General features: G+C 39.3%; 1 protein-coding gene across 2 annotated transcripts in view; it reads right to left on the bottom strand.

Annotated features, from left to right (window-relative positions):
• Window positions 1-561: 561 nt before the first annotated feature.
• The window catches only part of rgs11 (regulator of G protein signaling 11), a 150,518-nt gene continuing 128,019 nt past the window's right edge, over window positions 562-23,060 (bottom strand). The window contains exons 15-20 of one of the 2 annotated variants that reach the window (XR_015760574.1): window positions 20,476-20,614; window positions 11,196-11,278; window positions 10,580-10,685; window positions 9,087-9,256; window positions 5,102-5,226; window positions 2,297-2,428 (exon numbers count right to left, since the gene is read on the bottom strand). Coding sequence is in view for 1 of the 2 variants with exons in the window: in XM_043711561.2 (XP_043567496.1) it covers window positions 2,299-2,428; window positions 9,087-9,256; window positions 10,580-10,685; window positions 11,196-11,278; window positions 20,476-20,614 (628 nt within the window). In the remaining variant the exon portion in view is untranslated. Of the gene's footprint in view, window positions 2,429-5,101; window positions 5,227-9,086; window positions 9,257-10,579; window positions 10,686-11,195; window positions 11,279-20,475; window positions 20,615-23,060 lie in introns of both variants that reach the window. The other variant, XM_043711561.2, reaches the window with a different exon arrangement.

Consider the following 23,060-nt stretch of genomic DNA (forward strand, 5'->3'; position numbering starts at 1 on the left):
GATGGTTCTGTTGGTATTCCACCTGCAACAGCTACTTTTAAACAGGAAATCAGTTGTTGCCATGCAGCTGTCGGTCAGCTCAGTTGGCTGGTTTACGATGTAGTATGATGCCAACAGCCTGGGTTCAATTCCTGTATGGCCAAGGTCACAATGAAAGCCCTGCCTTCTTCAGCCTTGTCTCTTGCCTGTGGCATGGTGACCCTGAGGTTAAACTCACTGTCTCTTTCCAATGAGAGAGCAACCTACAGTCATCCAGTAGCTTTCCTGGGGCTTTTGACATGTTAAAGGTCTTTTCTGCTTCATCCATGTTGTTCAGGTTGATTCCACATCCCGTTTTGTGGGTTAGTATCTAAGGTCCACTCAGTCTAGTCTGATGGGAAAAAAACCCATCATGATATATAGGAAATTAATTGTGACCACTCACTTCCATTTGCTCCAAATTGATTTTTTTTTTGTCCAGTTTGAAACATGGAGTCAGAGAGTCTGGTAAATACATAATCTTTTTGTACTGACCCACCCTTAAAGAAAGAGATGTGTGAATTACTCAGATGGTTGCGGGTTTCCATATTTAATGAGGTATCTGCCTGAGACTTGATACTATCTATAGACCAAATGCCAAAAATCACATAACTTACAACAGTCACATTAAAAATTCAACACAAACTGTTAAATATTGACTACAAGTTCATAATGTGACACATTTGTACTGAGCTAATAGTAACTTCATTCTAATACCCTGGAGCCTGAGTTAACTGTATTCAATACTTTGGAACAGTATTTGATAGATAAGTGTTTCTTTTGATATACACACATTTTAATTTTAAAAAGTACTTCTAAGCATTGGGTGGCTATTTTTCAATATGACTGCCCACAGGACAAACAAAAAAGTGAGCAACACTTAGTTTAATATCCACGTGTATTGAAGTCAGTAGAGATTAATCTGGAATGGGGAAAAACTGCCTGTTGATTTTCTGTTTCCAATTTTATGCTACAAAGACCAGTTCCATGCACCAGGAGTTTTATTGACATTGCGTGAATCATCTTTAATAATTGTCATTTTTCTTGTGAAAAATCACACACCTCAATTATGATCAGTAATCATAAACGAACCAGTAGTATTTAAGACAACACCACAAACTAAAAAGACAATGCACCATCAGCGGCTAAGGCAAGTGTAAGGACACTGCATTGTCTTGATGTAAGAGGGAGGAGGTTATGATAGTACGTAAATGTTTGTTCGGCACAACATCGTGGGCCGAAGGGCCTGTTCTGTGCTGTATTGTTCTATGTTCTATGTTCTAAATAGTCATTTACAATCTTAAAACTAATAAGTAATTTGAGCAACTAGTCTGGGGCAGATAACCTAATTTCTGCTCTTCTTTTTAAAGTGTCAACTTGGTTGTGTTGGGAGCACTTGCCTCTGGTTCGAAAGGTTGTTGAATTCAAGACTGGTGCCAGACTTGAGTATACAATCTAGACAATTTAGCACAGACTTGATGCATTGATGTATTGTTGGAGGGATCACCATTTAGATGAGTACCATTTTGAGAAGAGCAAGAATCTCTCTCAATATTCTGGCCAATATTCCAAATGATAACTATTCATGTTTTTTGCTGCACACAATCAGCTGTTGCAATTGGCCAGATAACAGTGGCTGCAGTTTGAGTAATTGGTTACAAACCGGTTTCAACTCTCTCAAAAATGCTGAGATGTTCAATACAAGTAAATTTGTTTCCCTTTCTTCTAACAAATCACTAATAGAATAACTTGATCTTTAGAATTTATAAGGATTAAATTCCTAATATTTAACATTTATGTGAGAAATTGTTCCCCTATGTGGTATGTGCAACCAGGTGTAAATCTGTTTAAAGATGCACATGTACAATCTGGTCAAACATGAAAATATCTCTTCACTTCCTCAGATCGACTTGTGTGTAATATTAAGATTAAAAGAATTTGAAATCTATTTGGATGTAACTTCTTTTTTGACAATTGAGAGAGAGAGAGAGAAGCAGTCAACCAGATAAATTCAAAATAATAAGGTATATCTTTGTTCTTAAGTTGACAATTTGTTTATAGCAAACTTCACAAATTAAACAATAAATGTGCCACTGTATGACGTGTAATGAAGTGCATTTACATTCAAATATTTGATATAAAATTAGTAAAATTATTTTTAAGGGAAATATTGAATTTGTGAAACATGCTCTAAAACTATAAAGTGCAATTTTTTTAATATAAATAAAGGCACTTCACAATAACAAGAAAACAAAACAATTTATACTCTAGGCATTTTTTCTAACATCTTGTTGTCCATCCAAATTCATCCTCTTCAAATTCAGCATCATTGACCTTTGACATTTCTGCACTTTCCATATTCAGGTAATCTTGAGTTTCCAGGGGGACTTCATCTGCAGTAAGAGGGAGACTAGGGGAAGCAGTGAATCCATATTATTATCTCATATTCTAATCAATGAAAAACAGTTTTGCATCTGACAATTAAAATAATTTCATGACCTATTGTTAGACAACTGACATTTTTCACCTTTTCATCATCATTTTCAAATTGTACAAAAGTATAGTTTCTAGCAAGTGTCCATTAACTTACTCTCTGGATGTCCATTATCCATGTTGCATGCCAAATGCTGCATAGTGTTGTGGTCTGTGCCTTTGGATAACTATGCTGTATCCTGCATTTTTCCAACACTTCTCATACTTTATAGTTTCATTATTTCAAGAGCACATCATGCCTCACAATCTCTACAGTGGCCAAAATATATTCCTACAGTGCATCTGCCATAAACATGCTTTGGTAGAACTTCACAATTTACTTTGAATATTATTAATCAGAATCAAATACATGTCTTAGTTATGTATGACTCGTTTGCCACTTTTAACTAAAGAAAAATAAAATCTTGTCAGTAACCTACCTTCTACCACTACCTCCATGGGTATGTCCTTGAACCATTTTACTCTGTTGAACAGGAACTCTATATCCAGTACTTGAGCTTTATTCCCTGACTGGATTTTCATCTATACCACTGAAGGGACTTTATTCTTTGATTTGGAAGCACTGAGCATTTCCAACTGCACTATTATCATATGGCAAACTTATTTTTGCAGTCAAACAGAACAAAATGTTCTGCAGCTAATCAATGATCTCTTATCCAAATGTCCATCTAAATACACATGACCTCCCCCACCAAAAATCTAAGTTTATCAAGTTTGGCATGCTAGGTAAGTTTCAGTAGGACCATCCAGGTTTTTAGTCATCTGAGCAATTTGGATATATACCGTGTAGCTTGATGGCTTGCTTAGGAGTCTCTGCCTTTTTTAGGACAGTGCTGTTATTCGACAAACCAGTTCTGTAGCTCTGTCTCACTTGAGGCCTTTGCCTTTTTTAGGACAGTGCTGTTATTCGACAAACCAGTTCTGTAGCTCTGTCTCACTTGAGGCCTTTTTTATGTGTGTAGGATGAGGGGCCCAGAGGAAAGGCTAGCTGCCCATCCCAACCTGTTAAAAACTGCAAGGTCAAGCGGGGGGGGGGGGGGGGGGGCGTTGCTGGAGATGAATTCGAGAGGTTCAGATGCTCATCTTGCCTGGATACTGCAGCAGTTAGAGGTTGTCCTGCTCTCCTAATACCAGCAGTCTCTGGCTGCAAAGGATATTTTTAATTTTAGATTTCAAGAAGTTGGAGATTAAAAGGCATCTGGATGGATATATGAACAGGAAGGGTTTGGAGGGATATGGGCTGGGTGCTGGTAAGTAGGACTAGATTAGGTTAAGATATCTGGTCGGCATGGACGGGCTGGACCGAAGGGTCTGTTTCCGTGCTGTACATCTCTATGACTCTATGTTGCCTCCATTTAGAAGAACCTTCTCCTTCACCCACATGCATTGGAAGTCTGCTGCTGCTTTCAAGCTGTGTGGCTTCTTGCTAGTTCTCTAGCTTTGGAAACTTACCAATTGTAGAGGTTATCTGCTGTCTGCTCAGTTATTGGCTACTCCAGGGAAACTCACATTGGTTCTCGACGGTGTTGATTTCTGACTTTAAATTGAGCAGGGTAGCATTGTTCAGAAGCCTGAGGGAACACTCTCGTCCTTATAGACTGCAGACAAACGTTAAATTCAACTTCATTTTAACTTATCACCATGTCAAGCAGCAGATGTCCTCTGTTCTTGCTCCTCATATTTTTGCAATTACCCATCAATGAGAAAAGATTACAGTATGGCTGTAGCTTAAACATCTCTGAACTGCCCATCCTTGATGCCTGCACAAAAATCCCAGATTATCTGCTGGTGTTTGTTTTTTTTAAAAAACAATTCAATATTTTATCACTTTTATAACGAGATTGTTTCTTTGGTGGACTGATCAGTAGGACAGGATTTGCAATTTGTATGAGATTACACCCTGGATGTATTGAAGGTGTGGCCAACAGAAAGTGAATAGCTAAACTGCACAGATGATACACCAATGTGTAAAGCAGCCTTCCATAATTATAACTGATCAATAGCGCACAATCTTTACTTAATATTCTCAGTACCTAAGACCACTGACATTCACCTATCCAACTTCTTAAATGCACACAGTTTGGAGGTATGCACATACCTTACACTGTGAGAAAGAGAAAATACTAAGGGGCAGAATTTAATGAGCACACCTACACCATACTTATTTAAAAGCAGAAATTGCAACACACATTACACCGTATTCTATGAACGACGTTGCTATGAGGCAGATTGGTGGTTAGTGAGGAATGCATTCAGAGCATGATAAGCTCAGGATAGTGGGGTCTAGACTATAGAATTGAGGACTTTAAGAGTGATTTCTTTTATGAGACGTCTGTCATTTTGGCTGAACATTTGTTCGAACAAATGTATAATTTGACTCTTGATTGGGATCATCTTCAGTAATTAATATTTTTGGAAGCTAGTTTGTTTTAGCTAGACTTCTTTGTAGAGTTATGTCACAAAACAATGTGTGGTGATAAATTTGGGCCTTATACAGGTTGTGTTGCTGCCTGCCTCCACTCACTTCAGCAGCACCTCTTCTCACTGCATTTTCCAATGGGCCAGCTGAGACACTGGTTGCAGCAAGTACCTTATTGCTTGTTCCTTCCAGTGCTGGATTCCTCACAGCAGAGCACAACCGTGGCTGCAGTAAATCATCCAGTTCCTCTGACTCTCCAAAAATGATTGTGCTCTGACTGCTGTCAGATGGCTGATCTATGGCAATTTTCAGAGCAGTTGTAATTAGTGTTTGTAATTCAACATTGGTGTAAAAGACAGGATGATAATTCTTTTGTACTCGCTGCTCAGGATGATACACTGATGAGTCCAAACCCAGATTGGGTGACCATTTTGTGGGACATCATTTTAATTCTCTCTCACTACTACTCTGACCTTTCTATTCTTGGCCTCATGCAGTTCCAAGCTCAACATAAGCTTGGGAAACAGCACCTCATCTTACAATTAAACACCTTGCTGTCTTTCGGAATCAACATTCAACAGTTCAACCATTTCTTCCTTATAACTGAATCATCAGACAACAAACCCTGTTGGATTGAGATTTTGTAAATCCCATTTACACCTCCTCTAGACCCAACTTTTGTTTACTTGTCCTGTAACATCTGCTTTTGCCTTACACCATTAACCCTTTTCCTAAGTAATTTTCCCAGCCTTCCAACCAGCAGAGAATTTTCTTTTTAGTTATTTGTGTTTCTCACTGTCTCAGTCGCTCTGCTTGCTTCAAATGTCTCAGTTCTGAAAAACAAATCAACGTGGAATTTTGTGCTGAATTTAATGACCATAGCAGTTGCCCAATCCACTGACCTGAGAGCTAGTGAAAACCATGGCATTTCCAGGAGCTTCCTTACTATTAAATCTCAATTGGGTGTTTACCTGCCTGCCACTGGGATACCTGGGATCTTCAGGATGACAATGTCACATCCAAAGGCTGTCAGAAAAATCAGGGGCAAGCAGCTGTTCAGGAGTGGTGGCCACTGCTGGTTCTGCAGGAAGTATTGGTCAATGAGCAGGCTGTGATGGAGAAGGTAGCCTTTTTAGCGCGATATCAGACTATCCCTGATGAGGAAGAAGAGGGTTGGTGTGGAGACCGGGGGTTCTATGGAGGATGCAACCCAGTGTGGCCTTCTATTGGTCACAGGGTACACAATCAAGTGGTTACCCCCTCAGCCCAAAGGTAGGCTGAAGAGGTAAACCTGGTGGAACCCATGTTGGGTACCCCTCTCACCATACCAAATGTGGTGGGATGAAGCCTGGATCTTAAGGGCAATTGGCATCCAGGAAGGTCAAACTCTGTGACATGACTTAGTCATGGGGAGTCAGGAGAGCAACAGTCTCTCTGTGCCCCCTGGCTTTCCAGTCCCTCCACCATTTAATTGTGTTTCTCCAGATGTCACCAGATCCACTGAATATTTTGTGCATTTAACTCGAGTAAAAACCTCTGCTTCATTATATCCAAGTTCAGTTTGACATAAATTAAAAGGAACCAATCACGATTCCCATCAATCAAGATAATTTGTTCTTTAAAGAAAGGGCACGTTTCAATATTCATATGCAAATTGGACAGCAATGGCCTGTGACTGCATGTGCAGAAGGATGGGTACACACAAAAATCAGGAGGTTGACATTCACATTATTCTGGTCCTTTAAATTGATTGTGAAATTTTTTTTAAAAGTCATTTAATGGCAGGGAAATTTGCACCATTTTGTTCTACACGGGAAAGAACTGAAATGGTGTGATTGTTTGAAAAATATTTCAGATTATTTTCTGCCATTTTGTGTGCAAAACTATTAGCAAAGAGAAATTCATCTTGACTTCTGAGAGAAAAGTGGAATAAAGACAAAATTGTTGAATAACCTATTTTGGAATCTATAATGCTGGCGTTAGTGCTGCCTGCTCTGACAAAGAACATGTAAATAGAGTCTGAGCTTAATTTATCAGAGTTGGTCTTAATATTGCACCTAGCGAGACTTAAACCGAGAAGCCTTAACTTATAGTTAACTATGGCTTCTCCATAATTACAATTTGTCTACCATAACAGCATTTATTTTAAAAGCAATGATGGCATAATCTACTTTCATACTTTGCAGCAAAGTTAGAATTAAAATAATAGTAACTCATATTGGTTCAGTGATTGCTGCATGAGAATAATAAGGTTAACTATTGTTGCTATACTGCAATCCAGTCTCTAATCCTGTCCAAACTGTCATCCAGTGGGAAATTACTAATTAATGCAGTAACATTTATGTTAGCAGGAAGTTTATTACTTGAAGCCATTATTTTGGTGTATCCTGGCATTACTTTACTTTATAATGCAGTTTGAATCTTGCATGATTAGTAGAATTACAATAGTAAAAATAAATTCAAAAAATGACACAGACTCACCTTATTTTAACATGTCACTTCCTGCAATGCTCATTGGCATAAACAAACCTTGTGATTTTCAGACATATATATTAGTACCATTAGTATCTTTATAGTGTAGTGACAATACCTGCCTTTAGATGATCAGTGCACAATGGCTAAGCCTAACTCAGTACCTGCAATTTCTGTAGTTTTTATAAAAACATTATAACAATTAAAAGACAAATAATAAACAAAGTACAGGTCGCAGCTTAAACTGATGAGTGACATAACCAGAATTTTTGATAATGAAGAGAGGCTATTTTAAAGCTGAGTATTCTAAATGTTGCCCTGTCCTTTGCAGAATATTCCATTTATTCTACATGCTTGATTCATGAACACAGAAAAAGTGAACAGTTTTCTGTGAGTTTGTTCCAGTTACATTGAATATATTGTTCCCAATTGTTTAAACAATGAAAAGGTCCAGGACCTGAATTTACTACAATATCAATTGAGGCTATTGATACCCATTATTACTTGTGTGTGAACCTAACAGGAAATTCAGGCAAGTGCAGATACACAATTAAATGCAAAATTCTAAACATTTCTGTCAAGTTGTTCTGCTTCTCCTTACGCTGCATGAAGAAGGCAACTCACTATTTGGCTCTCCATTTAAGTGTATTTTATAGTATGGTAATCTTTAACTATTTACAAACAACTTCTCTGGCCTTGAAAATTCACTTTCACAAATGCAGAGTCTAACTCTTTCAGTTTTTAAATGTTATTAGAGCATTTTCTTTTTAAACGTTACACAATTTATTACTCTCTCTTTCCATCTCCTTTCCCCTTTCTCTTCCAGCCCTATCTATCTTTCTGACTTTTTGTTTTGCTTTTGGTACCTATTTGACAATTGCACTTCCCAGTTTAGACTCTGTTCGGCATTCACAATATTTCAGTAAAATTACTTAAAGAGACTGACAGCAGCTTGGCCTGTTAATACAGGTGTATAGGGTGCAGCAGCATTTTGATTTCCCATTAACAGCAAGTTATTGTGGAGAAGCCACACAAAAGTAAATCTAATGAATGGATAGTGATATCTAAAGTAAATTCTGGCCTACGATATCAGATGAATTTCTCACTGAAATATCCATTTTGAACTTCAGCAGTTTTTCTATTTTGAATTTTTCTATTAAATTTCATTGTTAATGCATACAAATAATGGAAATTACATGACAATCTGCCATGATCTGGATCTGTCAAAGTACATTATTAGGATTAAGTAACAAGTTATTAACATTGCTGATATTGTCTCTGGTATTCATTTCAATAAATGTAATTATTCAGCAGGTGGTAATATATAAGTTGCGTATAAATCGATTTTGAAATTTCTTCGCCAACTATTTTCCAAGATGGTGAATAATTGAAATTTATCAAATGACTTAATAGTGGATCCTAATAGTTTTACTGTTTCAATGAAAGGTGACACTTGATCAATGCTTTGTACAACCCTTGGTATGTATACAAGATTTGTAATATGCTGTATGTGTTGAAAATTAATATACTATTGTTAAAAATGACTTACATCAGGTCTTGGGAATACCATGGTTCTACTCTTGCATTAACTAGTGAAGGAGCTTTGAATTTAGAAGAACCAAAACACAACTCATTAATATTCTTATCACATGCTGAAAATGGAAGTGAGGAACAAACAGCGAACCTCTGAGGGTCAGTGCAGCTACAGGAAGGGGAAGTTGCAGCAGGAAGGATTCCAGGGCAAAATGAGGGAAGGCTGGAATGGGACCAGGAAGGTGCATCCTCGGAATTAATTGGGATATTTGGTCCAGTGAACACTCCTAGGTTTGCCAAAGGGTGGGAGAATCGACATAGCTGTAGGGATAAAAGAAAAGGAAAAGTGTTTTGAGGTCCAGCAATGTAATAAGAAACTATTGTAAATACTAAATTGTACTGACTAATGGATAGAAAAACCTTTTTAACATTTTACATCTTTATATCCAAATATAGAATAATTAATTAAATGTGCTTTTGCTAAAACATACTTTATATTAAAAAAAACTTTGTTCTGCAGTGAAGAAGTCATGCAGACAGGGAATGTGATTTTATAAATGAGAAAAACACCAAGCTGTTATAAAGAATATTTATTTGTATGAAGATTTTATATGAGGATTAATACTGTAGGAACACAAAATACTTGATATGTAGGGTATAACTAAAACACAAATATGATTTTATTACAATACTGCCTAATGCATTATGCATCAAGAGTAGGAAACATCAATATTCGAGATTTTGTAAAGGAAAGTAGGGGAACATCAAAAAATTAGAAGACAATTACCAGCAATGAGGCTTTCTAGTCTGAAGCTGTCAAGGTGGGAAAGCTAATTTATTGAGAGCTCTGGATAAATTGCTCAACATCAGTGGGTTATGCCCATATATATATGTAAAACCTCAAATATATGATGGCAGTTATTCTTTAGTTTTATTCTTTTTCTCCTGAGATTCCAATCGTGATGTTCACCCCAACCAAGAAACTTGCCTGGGGCCCATTTTCCATCAGCTCTTAATTCTAACTATAACAGATGTTCGGAGGACTATGGTGGCTACAGTGGGTGATTGACCTTATAATTTCTTTCCTCCTTATAATGGAATATTTGAAGACCTTCCCCAATTTTACAGCTGAGACTAGGAACTCAACAGATGAAGAATCCAGATCATAAACCCATATCCTCCTTCGCCATGACATGTTTTTACAACATCCATATACAACATATACGTTTTCATCTTGTGCTCTTCAAATGGAATTTAAAGGTTTGCAACATTAATGGTACATTATTTAATACTTCAAAAGGATTTCAATAAAATACTGTTAAGGGCAAACATATCACATAACGCAAAGCAGTTGAAAACACTTTTGAGGGGTATAGCAATCTATGTGATTCCCTAAATCTTTGGGTTACTCAAAAATGGCATACAGGTGAGTTTATGAATTTAGTTGGTTTTCAACAAGGAATTCAATTTTTACATCCTGGGATAACAAGTAACATGTAAAACTATGATGTAAAGTCAGCAATGAAACATATCAATGATTATATATGACTCTATGGAAAGTGTGGGAGCATTTTAAGAGATGTAGAAATATGGCAGGGTAAAGAAAAAAAACATGCTGTTAATGTGGTGTGTTTAGTTTTGAACCTGTGAAACCGTTGCATCCTTTCCTTTCCCGTCATTGTCCTTTGGGTAGAACATCTGTACAGAGCTGGCGTTGGAATAACGATGCCACCTCATGAATGGAACCATGCTATATAAACATAGATGCAAAAAAGTATATATTTTTTAAACAGTTTGTGCATTGATAAAATACATAAGCCCCGGTGAATTGTTCTCTTTAATAGGTAGTAATAGAGAAAATTCTGCATCTACTTAGCGTAGGTTTGGAAATGTAAGATTAAAGTAGTACATGAAATCACTTTTTTCAGATTTCAGTGATAAAACATTAAAGTTAAATTTTGCAAAATGAACTGAGCATGAGAGGAATATTTGCCATAGAGAGTAATTTAAATTTAACAACATTTTAAATCCCCTTTCATGAATGTACCTATAAAAGAAATTATTTTATGTAGGCTGGCATTTACATTTTGGTTGATGTTTTTGAAAAAACTAACTTTATACAACTTACTAAAATATAACAATGTTATTTATTCTAAAGGTTGGATGAAACAAAAGCCACAAAAAAAAACTGTCACTACCTTTTAGCAAATCAACTTTTTGCCCCAAAAATATTTTCTGGATACTGCATGTAACAACATACCTTCTCTTGGTTTCCTGTGGAACAATGGATCTTGCTAGAATATTCTTGTACATATCTGACTTTAAGTAACGTGGGTAAGAATCCTGGAGTTACAATATCAATAAGTTTAAGGAGTTAGTAATATGCATTAACATTTTTCCTCTATAGGAAACACAAATCACACTGTCCTTATTAAAGAAGGCCATAAGAAACAAGAACAGGAGGAGGCCATTCAGCCCCTCAAGCCAGGTCTTCCTTACCAAGAGGACCCCGGCTGATCCGATGTTCCTCACGTTGACTTTCCTGTCCTTTCCCCATAACCCTACTGATCAAGAATCTGTCTCAGCCATAAATATACATAACAACTTTGCCCTCACAGTTCTCTGTGGCAAAGAGTTCCAAAGACTCAACCTTTTGAGAGAAGAAATTCCTCCTCATCTCAACCTTAAATTGGGACACATTAATTCTGAGACTATGCCTTCTTCTCTGATCTTAGAGTCTCCAATGAGGGGAAAGATCCTTTCAGCATTTAACCTGTCAATTCTGTATGTTTCAATGACACCACCTCTGATTCTGCTAAACTCCAGGGAATAGACTCTTAACCTGTTTAACCTTTGCTCATAAGACGATCCCTCCACAATGGAGATCATCCTAGTGAACCTTTTCTGAACTGCTTATGAAATAATATTTTCTTAGACAAGGGGTCTAAAACTGCTTTACAGTACTCCACATGTGGTCTCACCAGCACTTTATACAGTAACAGTAAGACTTCTTATTCCCACACTCCAACTCCCTTGACATAAGAGCCAACATTCCATTAGCCTTCTGATTACTTGCTACATGTGTGTGCAAGCTTTCTGTGTTTCATGCACAAGCTCGCACCCCACCCATTTCCCTTTGTGTTGCAGCTTTCTGCAGTTTCTCCCCATTTAAATAATACTCTGTTCCTTTAGTCTCTCTTCCAAAATGAATAACTTCACATTTTCCCACATTATAATCCATTTGCCAACACTTTGTCCACTTTCTTTAATCTAACAGTATATGTCTGTAAACTATTTGTATCCCTTTCCACCCATGTAATTTTGATGTTTTTCGAAGATGGTTATGTCTCGACTGAAATATTGGAATTTTTGTTTAATTTTTTAAATCTATAATTATAAGGATAGCACAGTCTTAATCAAAGTTGAGGCTGCAGGTTTTGTAACTCTTCTGTTGATTTCTTCTTCACCAGGAATTGAAGAGTCCTCCAGGTTTGACCAGTATTAGCAATGTGAATTAATGGTATTTGATGAAGCAAGTTGAGTAAACTGGGAACTCCAGAACCAGGGGTCACAGACAAAGGATGTGGGGTAGACCATTTAGGACTGAGGAGAAATGACTTCACCCAGAGGGTGATGAACCTTTGGAATTCTCTGCCACAGAAAACTGTTGAGGTCATAATATTGAATGTTTTCAAGAAGGAAACTGATAGGACTAAAGGGATCAAAGTGTATGGGACAAAAAGGGGAATAGGGTATTGAGCTGGATTTCTGCCATGATCATATTGTATGGTGCTGCAGGCTCTAAAGGCTGGATGGCCTACTCCTGCTCCTATTTCAGTGTTGTCACGTAGTCTCTGTAGGAAGACTTCAGTTCTTGTGGCTGGACCTTTGCGGGTAGTAGTTGAGGAGTTCTGCAAGGGTTACCCAGGACCAGGCTTTTTCCAACAGTGATCCAGGAGACAGGTGTAAAAGCACTAATCTCCTAGGTCTGCCACATCTTCCTCGATGTAGCTGAGGCCCTAAGGCACTGACAATATTGTTCATTGACGTTAAAGTTTAAAAACTGAATCACAATAGGAATCATGAATAGGTTGGAGATGGGTTTGGTTAGGAATCTGATTTGTAAAACTGAAATACACCTCCCTGCAACACATTCAGAATCTGTCTCTGTTTTAAGGCCAAGATTCCCTGATAGTGTCAGATTATTGATCAATTACAATGCTTTGTTAGCTTGAAATAACTGTTACGTCAATCAGTTTATAGTATGTTCTTTTATTTTGTTGATGTAAAATTAAATATTACTGCGAGCTTAATGTTTGAACTTTCTTTTCCAGCGGTATACCTCCAAATTAGTTAACCAGTGATGTTGAAGAGCTCAGCAGGTGGATTATAATGGTTACTATGATGTAGGTTAGACAGAGCTTGACGTCCAGCATTGTGGAACTGATCTCCACATGTCGGAGTGAGTTTCACTTTTCATCCTTTTAAAATAGCACACCTTCAAAGACCAGTAGCTGCTTGGCATTTCAGAGATATTCCGGAAAATTAACAATCTAAAATATTCAGAAAATTAACAATCACCATGGGGCAGCATGGTGGCTCAGTGGTTAGCTCTGCTGCTCCACAGCGCCAGGCACCCGGGTTCGATTCCTGCCTCGGGTGACTGTCTGTGTGGAGTTTGCACATTCTCCCAGTGTCTGTGTGGGTTTCCTCCAGATGCTCTGGTTTCCTCCCATCATCCAAAGATGTGAAGGTTAGGTGAATTGGCCATGCTAAATTGCCCACAACGTTAGGTGCATTAGTCAAAGGTAAATATAGGGTAAGGGAATGAATATGGGTGGACTACTCTTCGGAGGGTTGGTGTGGACTTGTTGAGCCGAAATGGCGTGTTTCAATACTATAGGGAATCTAATCTAATCTAAATTAAATTTCCTGATATCTTCAGAGATTTAAAATCAAAGTAAGTTAATTCTTGTTTAGATACAGTCTTATGATCAAAGCTTCCTTGATGTATTTGTACAACTGCAGACGTAAACCTGGGCATAGACTTCATTGATTATTAAGTGTTTAAAAAGATGCCAAAAACATGTTGGTGGATTTCTGCTAAAAAAAAAAGTTTAAATTTACGCACTATCAATCTGTCCACAATTCTTGAGAAGCACATCAAAAAGTGAAGGTGTCACTCATTTTATAAGTCCATTCCTGATGTAATAATTTAAATTAGGAACTATTGTGAATAAATTAGCTCATTGCTGCAAGTTTGGAACACTTATATGGTCTGCAGGATCGATATGTTATCCACTTGTACAAAGTTTATTTAACTAGGTTTTTACTCTACCTTCTAAAGGTGGATTTCACAGAGCTGCTCTGGTGCATTGGCTCTTTGGGCATTTTGAGTTTGCACCAATTTCCCACCTTTCTCTGTAACCCTGTACGTTGTTTCCATTTAAATAGACATCCAAATATCCTCTTAAATGCCTCCATTGAACCTGCTTCCATTACACTTCCAGACAGTGCATTCCAGACCTCAACTATTCTCTGAGTGAAAATGTTTTTTTTTGCCTTACATTTGTTTCTTTTGTAAAACACTTTAAAACTGAGCTCTCTAGTTTTTGGTCCAATTAGAAGTGTGAACAGTTTCTCCATACCCTCTCCTTCTGGATCCATCATTATTTTGAAAACTGCTATCAAATATTCTCTTAGCCTTGTCCTCTCCAAGGAAAACAGTTCCAACATTTCCAATCTTTCCTCATAACTGAAGTGTGTCATCCTTGGAATCATTCACATAAACACTATCTGCAGTCTCTCCAATGCAGTCCAATTCTTTCTCCAGTGTGGCACCCAAAATGCGCAATACTCCATCTAAAGTCCAATCAGTTCATCAGAACTTTCCTTCTCTCTTACTTTATGCCCCTATTTATGAATTCGAGAATACTCTATTAATAGCTCCCTCCATCTGTCATGCCACCTCTAATGTCTCAATTGCATCCGGGTCATTCTGTTCCTGCACATCCTTTACAATAAGAACCTATATTTTAGACTGGTTCTCCATGTTCTTTGTATCAAAATGCACCATCTCAGATTTCTCTGCATCTGCCATCTATTCTCTTTGTGCGTGAGAAATCAGGTTTCACAAACTTGATTGACTTTTATGAAGCAGTATCAAGAGGATTGAGGAGGACAGAGCGGTGGATGTGATCTATATGGACTTCAGTAACACGTTCGACAAGGTTTCCCATGGGAGACTGGTTAGCAAGGTTAGATCTCACGGAATACAGGGAGAACTAACATTTGGATACAGAACTGGCTCAAAGGTAGAAGACAGAGGGTGATGGTGGAGGGTTGTTTTTCAGACTGGAGGCTTGTGGCTAGTGGAGTACCAAAAGGATTGGTGCTGGGTCCACTACTTTTCATCATTTATATAAATGATTGGATGTGAACATTGGAGGTACAGTTAGTAAGTTTGCTGATGACAACAAAATTGGAGGTTTAGTGGATATCTTGATCATATGGACCAATGGGCTGAGGAGTGGCAGATGGAGTTTAATTTAGATAAATAAGAGGTGCTGCATTTTGGAAATTCAAATCTTAGCAGGACTTACGTACTTAATGGTAAGGTCTTAGGGAGTGGTGGTGAACAAAGAGATCTTGGAGCGCAGGTTCATAGCTCCTTGAAAGTGGAGTCGCAGGTAGATAGGATAGTGAAGAAGGTGTTTAGTATGTTTTCCTTTATTGGAGAGAGTATTGAGTACAGGAGTTGGGAGGTCATGTTGTGACTGTCGAGGATGTTGGTTAGGCCACCTTTGAAATATTGCGTGCAATGCTGTCTCCTTCCTATTGGAAGGATGTTGTGAAACTTGAAAGAGTTCAGAAAAGATTTAGATTAGATTAGATTACATTACATTACAGTGTGGAAACAGGCCCTTCAGCCCAACAAGTCCACACCGACCCACCGAAGCGAAACCCATCCATACCCCTACATTTACCCCTTACCTAACACTACGGGCAATTTAGCATGGCCAATTCACTTGACCTGCACATCTTTGGACTGTGGGAGGAAACCGGAGCACCCGGAGGAAACACACGCAGACACGGGGAGAACGTGCAAACTCCACACAGTCAGTCGCCTGAGGCGGGAATTGAACCCGGGTCTCTGGCGCTGTGAGGCAGCAGTGCTAACCACCGTGCCACCCACATTTACAAGGATGTTGACAGGATTGGAGGATCTGAGATACAGGGAGAGGCTGAATAGGCTGGGGCTGTTTTCCCTGGAGCGTCGGAGGCTGAGGGGTGACCTTACAGAGGTTTACAAAATCATGAGGGGCATGGATAGGATAAATAGAGAAATCTTTTCCCTGGGGTGGGGGAGTCCAGATCTAGAGAGCATAGGCTTTGGGTAGAGAGGGCAAAAATATAAAAGGGACCCAGGGAGAAACCTTTTCACACAGAGGGTTGTGCGTGTATGGAATCAGCTGCCAGAGGAAGTGGTGTAGGCTAGTGCATTTGCAGCATTTAAAAGGCATCTGGATGGGTATATGAATAGGAAGGATTGAGAGGGATTTGGGCTAAATGGGACTAGATTAGGTTAGGATATCTGGTTTGCATGGATGATTTCGACCGAAGGGTCAGTTTCAGTGCTGTACATCTCTATGATTCTATGTCAACAAATTTTGAAATTGTCTCCTTGTATACCAAACTCCACATCAATTATGTATATCAGGAAAAGCAAGGATCCCATTACCCACCTGTGAAGAACTCACTGCAAACCTCCTTCTAGCTGAAAAAGTGCCCATTCACCATTACAGGTCTTTCTTCTCACACAACCAATTTGTGTCCACTTGCCCTTTTATTTCATGGCCTATAACTTACCCTACAGATCTGTTGTGTGGCACCATATTGAATGCTTTTTAGAAATTTATATACATCACTTTAAATTTCCCCTCATCAACCCAGTCTTTTGTCTCTTCAAAGAATTCCAGAAAGTTAGCTAGCCATGATTTTCCCTTAACAAATCCTTACTGACCCTTCCAAATTAATTGACATTTTTCCATGTCACTATTAATTCCATCCATCCCAAGCAATTGTTTCTTAAAGTTTCCTCACCACTGTAGTTAAACTGAGTGGTCTGTAATTTCCCAGTTGATCTTTACGTCCTGGTTCAAAATGATTATAATAATAACAACAATTCATCAGGTTACTTACTTACAGTGTGGAAACAGGCCCTTCGGCCCAACAAGCCCACATTGACTCTCCAAAGAGCAACCCATCCAGACCCATTCCCCTACATTTACCCCTTGACCTAACACTATGGGCAATTTAGCATGGCCAATTCACCTAACCTGCACATCTTTGGACTGTGGGAGGAAACCGGAGCACCCAGAGGAAACTCACACCAGATATGGGGAGAATGTGCAAACTCCACACAGACAGTTGCCTGAGGCAGGAATTGAACCAGGGTCTCTAGCGCTGTGAGACAGCAGTGCTAACCACTGTGCCACCGTGCTGCCCAATTCTCCCAATCTCTAGTACCACCCTGAATACAGAGAATATTCAAGTTTGATGATGGAGCAGTTTTAGTCCTAGAGCAGAGGGTTGGTGGGACATTTACCTTTTTCCTGCAGAGTTCTGTAGAGCTCCCTCCAGATACCGGAGACTGGTTTAACACCAGACCAGGCCACAATAGTCCAGTGTATGGCCTCCACTGAACTACCACATCCATCAGGACCTTTTAGGTGCCTGCCCACACAATGGGACACCAATTTCTCATTGACTGACATGTCCAGGGCAAATGTCAAGAACCATTCAAGGCTGCTCCAGACCAACTGTGCTTGACTGAGATCACAACAGGCGATTAAAGGTGGCATGAGGCCAGGAATGCCAATGAGTTCCAGGATACCCACTGAGTGGCAAGCTGTTCATGAAATGTGCATGATGGGATGAGACTGGAATCAGGCATGAGGGGCACCATAGGGCTGGGATAGGTGGTTACTGAGGTGAGTTTGGTAAGGTAAAATTAAAAGAACACATTAGGGTTTGGCTAAAAAGAAATGTAAGATTCAGCCTCCATTTCAGAGAGACAGGGAAACAAAAAGTGATGAGGACAACGTTATTTTAACCTCTTACGTTTTGCTGCCTAATCTTTCAATTTTGTTTTGAAGTTATTTTGGTTTGACTCCAATTGGTCTATTATTAATCCTACTTTCCCTCTATTATGAGAGTGCTACCTCTGCCTTTACTCGCACAAAGTTTCATTCTCCTGTTGTCTCTGTGCTGGCTGATCTACATTGGTTCCACATTTAGCAATGGCTGGATTTAAAACTTTCCTCCTTGTTTTCAACTAGCCCTGTCCTCCTTTCCTCTGTAATCTCCTTCAGGAGACAAGCTGAGATAGCTGCCTTCATCTAGATTCCAGCCTCTCAAACATTCCTAATTTTAACTCGTGCTCCAGCCTTCAGCTGACAGGCCTGAAGTTTTGAATTCCCACTGGCTCTAAAACTGTATTCTTCCTCTTTTAACACACTTCTTTTACACCCATCTCTTTAGCCAGCCTTTTGACCGTCTTCCATAATATAGCCTTGTGTGGTTCTGTATTTTGCTTCATTACATGCCTGTAATGTGTGTTGGGACATTTTTTGTGTGACTGAAACAACAAAAATATAGGCTTTTGTTGGTGCTCGGTCAATTACTTGCACAGCACTTTAACTCTTTCAGGCATTTCACCTTACTTTCTGGCTCCTCAATTCATAATGGTAGTCCTTAGCCTAACCCAAATACCATCACCTCAAATCTCTTAGATTAGATTACTTACAGTATGGAAACAGGCCCTTCGGCCCAACAAGTCCACACCGACCCTCCGAAGAGCAACCCACCTAGACCCATTCCCCTACACCTAATGCTACGGGCAATTTAGCATGGCCAATTCACCTAACCTGCACATTTTTGGACTGTGGGAGGAAACTGGAGCACCTGGAGGAAACCCACGCAGACACGAGGAGAATGTGCAAACTCCACACAGACAGTTGCCTGAGGCGGGAATTAAACCTGGGTCTCTGGCGCTGTGAGGAAGCAGTGCTAACCACTGTGCTACCGTGTAATTCCTTTAATGCTGCATTTACCAGTGACTGGTGCAAGGTCATTTTCACACAAGTCTCCTCCATGGATCACAATATCTCTGAGCTGATATCAACCATTTCTTATTCACAAATCAGCACAACTCCATGAAAACTGTAAGGTAGGGCTTGGAAAGCTCTATACTAGCAATACAACCACTGGCTTAGCAATTGCTGCATGCAGGCTCGAGACCCATAAATTAATCTGCACCATTAAAATATCCTGGAATCAGGTCAGACCTGCCTCTTTATCCTCATGTCTTACATGGGATGGAAAAATCCAATCCCATGTTTTCACTGCAATCTGGAATCCTTTGCAGCCAATGTCCATGCTTCTATCATTTTTACTCTCTAATTCACATTCAATGTCAGAGAGAATGAAATCTCATTGGGTTGTGAGTATAAGGCAAACGAAGCTCCTGTGTTCTGTATATGCAGCTCCTGTGTTCTGTATATGCAGCTCCTGTGTTCTGTATATGCCTGACTGCTGTGAACTCATGGGGAGTCCCCAGTGTTGCAGTTATACCTCAGCTCCAGTACTTCGGATTTCGGGATGACACAAATTGTTGTTTGCTATGATATTCCAAAGCAGCACTATTGTTCGTTCCCCTAAATCCAAAATTATACTAATTTCAATATCATTAATTAATCTTTCATCTATTATGCACAGCACTTAGAATCTCTCTCTCACTGCCAGCATTATGGGTTGGAATGGTCAGCAATGCTAATCCACAATGTCAATTATGAATTCTTTTTGCTGACTGCAGTCATAGAATTTACATTGTAATTTTCAACAATTCCCCATGAATATTTTGAGTTTAATGTCATTAATCCCTGCAGCAATGGTTTTACCAAATGCAAATGAGATAATACAAGTGAAATTAACACACAAAATTTACCATTCCTAATACACTGTCATTTTATCACTTCATTATCAGAATGCAAGGGCTTGTGAATAATTTATTTGAGATTGAAATGTCTGCACAATGGCTTTTCATGTATTTATAAAATAATATAATGGTCCCCATTCAACAATGGAGGCAAACTTTATTGGAGTGCAGCTCGATTGCTAAAACTGAAGGCTGGCAATGGGACAGTATCAAATGGCTTTGTTGTGTTAAAAATATACACCGATGGTTAACATATTCCTCATATAGGTGTCAAAAGAATATGAAATATCTGATGAGCAGTTTGTGGTTTTGAAAATAATAGAAAAAGTTTATTTATGATTTTCTGTCCCAATCATCTTAACTGGACTGACCACAATAAATTCTGTGGAAAACAGTAAGTTAAAGGCTAGGATTTCAGAAATCATTTCTTGATTTCTCAAATCTTTTCCACCTTCTATCAAGTGGAACTCAAGAGTGAATACAAACATTTATGTTATTCTGATATGTTTTTACACAAAGGCTCCAATTTAGGTCCACATACCTTTTTCATTAGCATATAAATGTGCATTTGTGCATCTTCAAATACATAGCGATTGGGAATTTGTAATCCATCAAGAGTCTTTTCCATTGTTTTACTGTCGATATTTACCCATTTGCTGGCTCCTGCTGCCAAAAACTGTCTGCAAGTAACACAAACTTTCTATAAATAATAAAAGTCAAAAGGTCAATATTCTAATATAATCTGGAGCTAACTTTTAGTGAGTCAGACTACATTGAGAAAGTCTGTCCATTTGTAATTTAGCGGGTGGGATAAACACATTTGCCAATAGAATTCACTTGACTGGGGTGTGTAGGGGGTAGGAAACGTATTGGATCTTAGTATTGGCAATCCCTAATCACCAGGCAGGTTGTGTAAAGTGGCACGGAGACATATGGCACCAAGAGTCCCATATGCTGTGTAATCAGGAATTCTGAACCAGCAAACGATGACATTTTTAGTTCACTACTTCATCGCTGCATTGAATGATGGAGACATTCCTCTTGGATCAAAATTACTTCTTTTGCTATGTGCCCACATTTCCAGTTGTACTTGGCTTTTATCAACTAAAATCACCTGAGGTGCCAGGATAGTGTTTTGCCTCCCTGGCACCAGGGTAAAGGATATCTCTGAGTGGGCACAGGACGTTCGGACAGGGGAGGGTGAGCAGCCAGAAGTCCTGGTCCATATTGGTATTAATGAGACAGGCATAAAAAGAGATAAGGTCCTGCAAAATGAATTTAGGGAGTTAGGTAGAAAGATAAAAAGCAGGATCTTTAGGGTTGTAATCTCAGGATTACTCCCTGTGCCACATGCCAGTGAGGCCAGAACTAGTTGAATATGTGGCTAAAGACCTGGTGAAGGAGGGAGTGCTACAGATATCTAGGATTGTTAGGATCTCCTCTAGGGCAGAAGGGACTTGTACAAGGACAGGTTGCACCTAGACTGGAGGAACACCAATATTCTTGCAGGGAGGTTGCTAGTGCCTCTTGAGAGGGTTTAAATTAGTGTGGCTGGGGGGAGAAGTTAGAGGTTAAGTCAAGTAAGTCTAATCGGAAGAAAAGACACGGCAACGTTAATGAATATGGTAGGACTGGGAGTCTGAAGTGTATATATTTTAATGAATAGAGTATACCAGGTAAGGCAAATGAGCTTAAAGCTTGGATTAGTACATGGAAGTATAGATTAGATTAGATTACTTACAGTGTGGAAACAGGCCCTTAGGCCCAACAAGTCCACACCGACCTGCCGAAGCGCAACCCACCCATACCCCTACATTTACCCATTACCTAACACTACGGGCAATTTAGCATGGCCAATTCACCTGACCTGCACATCTTTGGATTGTGGGAGGAAACCCACGCAGACACGGGGAGAATGTGCAAACTCCACACAGTCAGTCGCCTGAGGCGACTTTGAAGCCATTGCAGAAACTTGGCTGAGACACGGACAGGACCTGCAGCTCATTTTTTTAGGATCTAGATGTTTCAGACAAGATAAAGAGGGATGTAAAAAGGGGTGAAAAAAAAATTGAGTACTGTATGGGGCATTATGGGCAGCACGGTGGCATAATGGTTAGCACTGCTGCCTCACAGCGCCAGGAACCCGGGTTTGATTTCAGCTTCGGACGACTGTCAGTGTGAGGTTTGCAAATTCTCCCCATGTCTGTGTGGATTTCCGCTGGGTCCTCAGTTCTCCTCCCACAATCCCAAGATATACAGGTCAGGTGAATTGGCCATGCTAAATTGCCCATAGTGTTCAGGGATGTGTAGGCTAGGTGCATTAGTTAGGGGTAAATACAGGGTAGGGGAATGGGTTTGGGTGGTTTACTCTTTGGAGGGTCAGTGTGGACTTGTTGGGCCGAAGAGTCTGTTTCCACACTGTAGGGATTCTAATTCTTCTTCTAATATCACAGCTGAACTAAGAGAAGACAGCTTGGAGGGGTCACCCAATGAGGCCATATCGAGAATCAAAAAGATTCAATAACTATGACAGGGTTTTCATATTGGCCTCCAACAGCCAGAGGACAGAGGAACAGAAAAAGAAGCAGATCTTGGAAAGATGTGAAAACAACTGTTGTTGTAATGAATGATTTTAGCTTCCCCAATATTGACCGACACTCCCTTAGTGCCAGGGCTCAAATGAAGCAGAATTTCTTACTTGCATCTAAGAGAGTTTCTTGAAACAATATGCAGATTGTCCAACAAGGGAAGGGACCATATTGGACCTTGTATTGAGAAATGGGCCTGCTGGGTGATTGAATTTTCAATGGGGGGACCAATTTGGGAACAGGGATCGTAATTCCGTTAAGTTTTACAATAGTTATGGAAAAGGATAAGCCTGGTCCTTGGGTAAAGGTGCTAAACTGGGAGAAGGCTAATTATAACAGTATTGGGGGCAGCTGTTTGTGAAAATGCACATCTGTTACACAGGAGTCCTTTAAAAGTGAGTTGGTAAGTGTTCAGGTGGATGAGAATAGAAGGCATGGTTAGTAAGTTTGCAGATTCCACCAAAATTGCTGGCGTTTTAGACAATGAAGAAAGTTTTCTCAGATTATGAAGAGACCTTATCATAGAGTCCTATACGGA

This window comes from Chiloscyllium plagiosum, unplaced genomic scaffold, assembly GCF_037043375.1.
Source record: "Chiloscyllium plagiosum isolate Xiang-an unplaced genomic scaffold, Cpla_swu_hap1 HiC_scaffold_20, whole genome shotgun sequence".
NCBI classification, from domain to species: Eukaryota; Metazoa; Chordata; class Chondrichthyes; order Orectolobiformes; family Hemiscylliidae; genus Chiloscyllium; species Chiloscyllium plagiosum.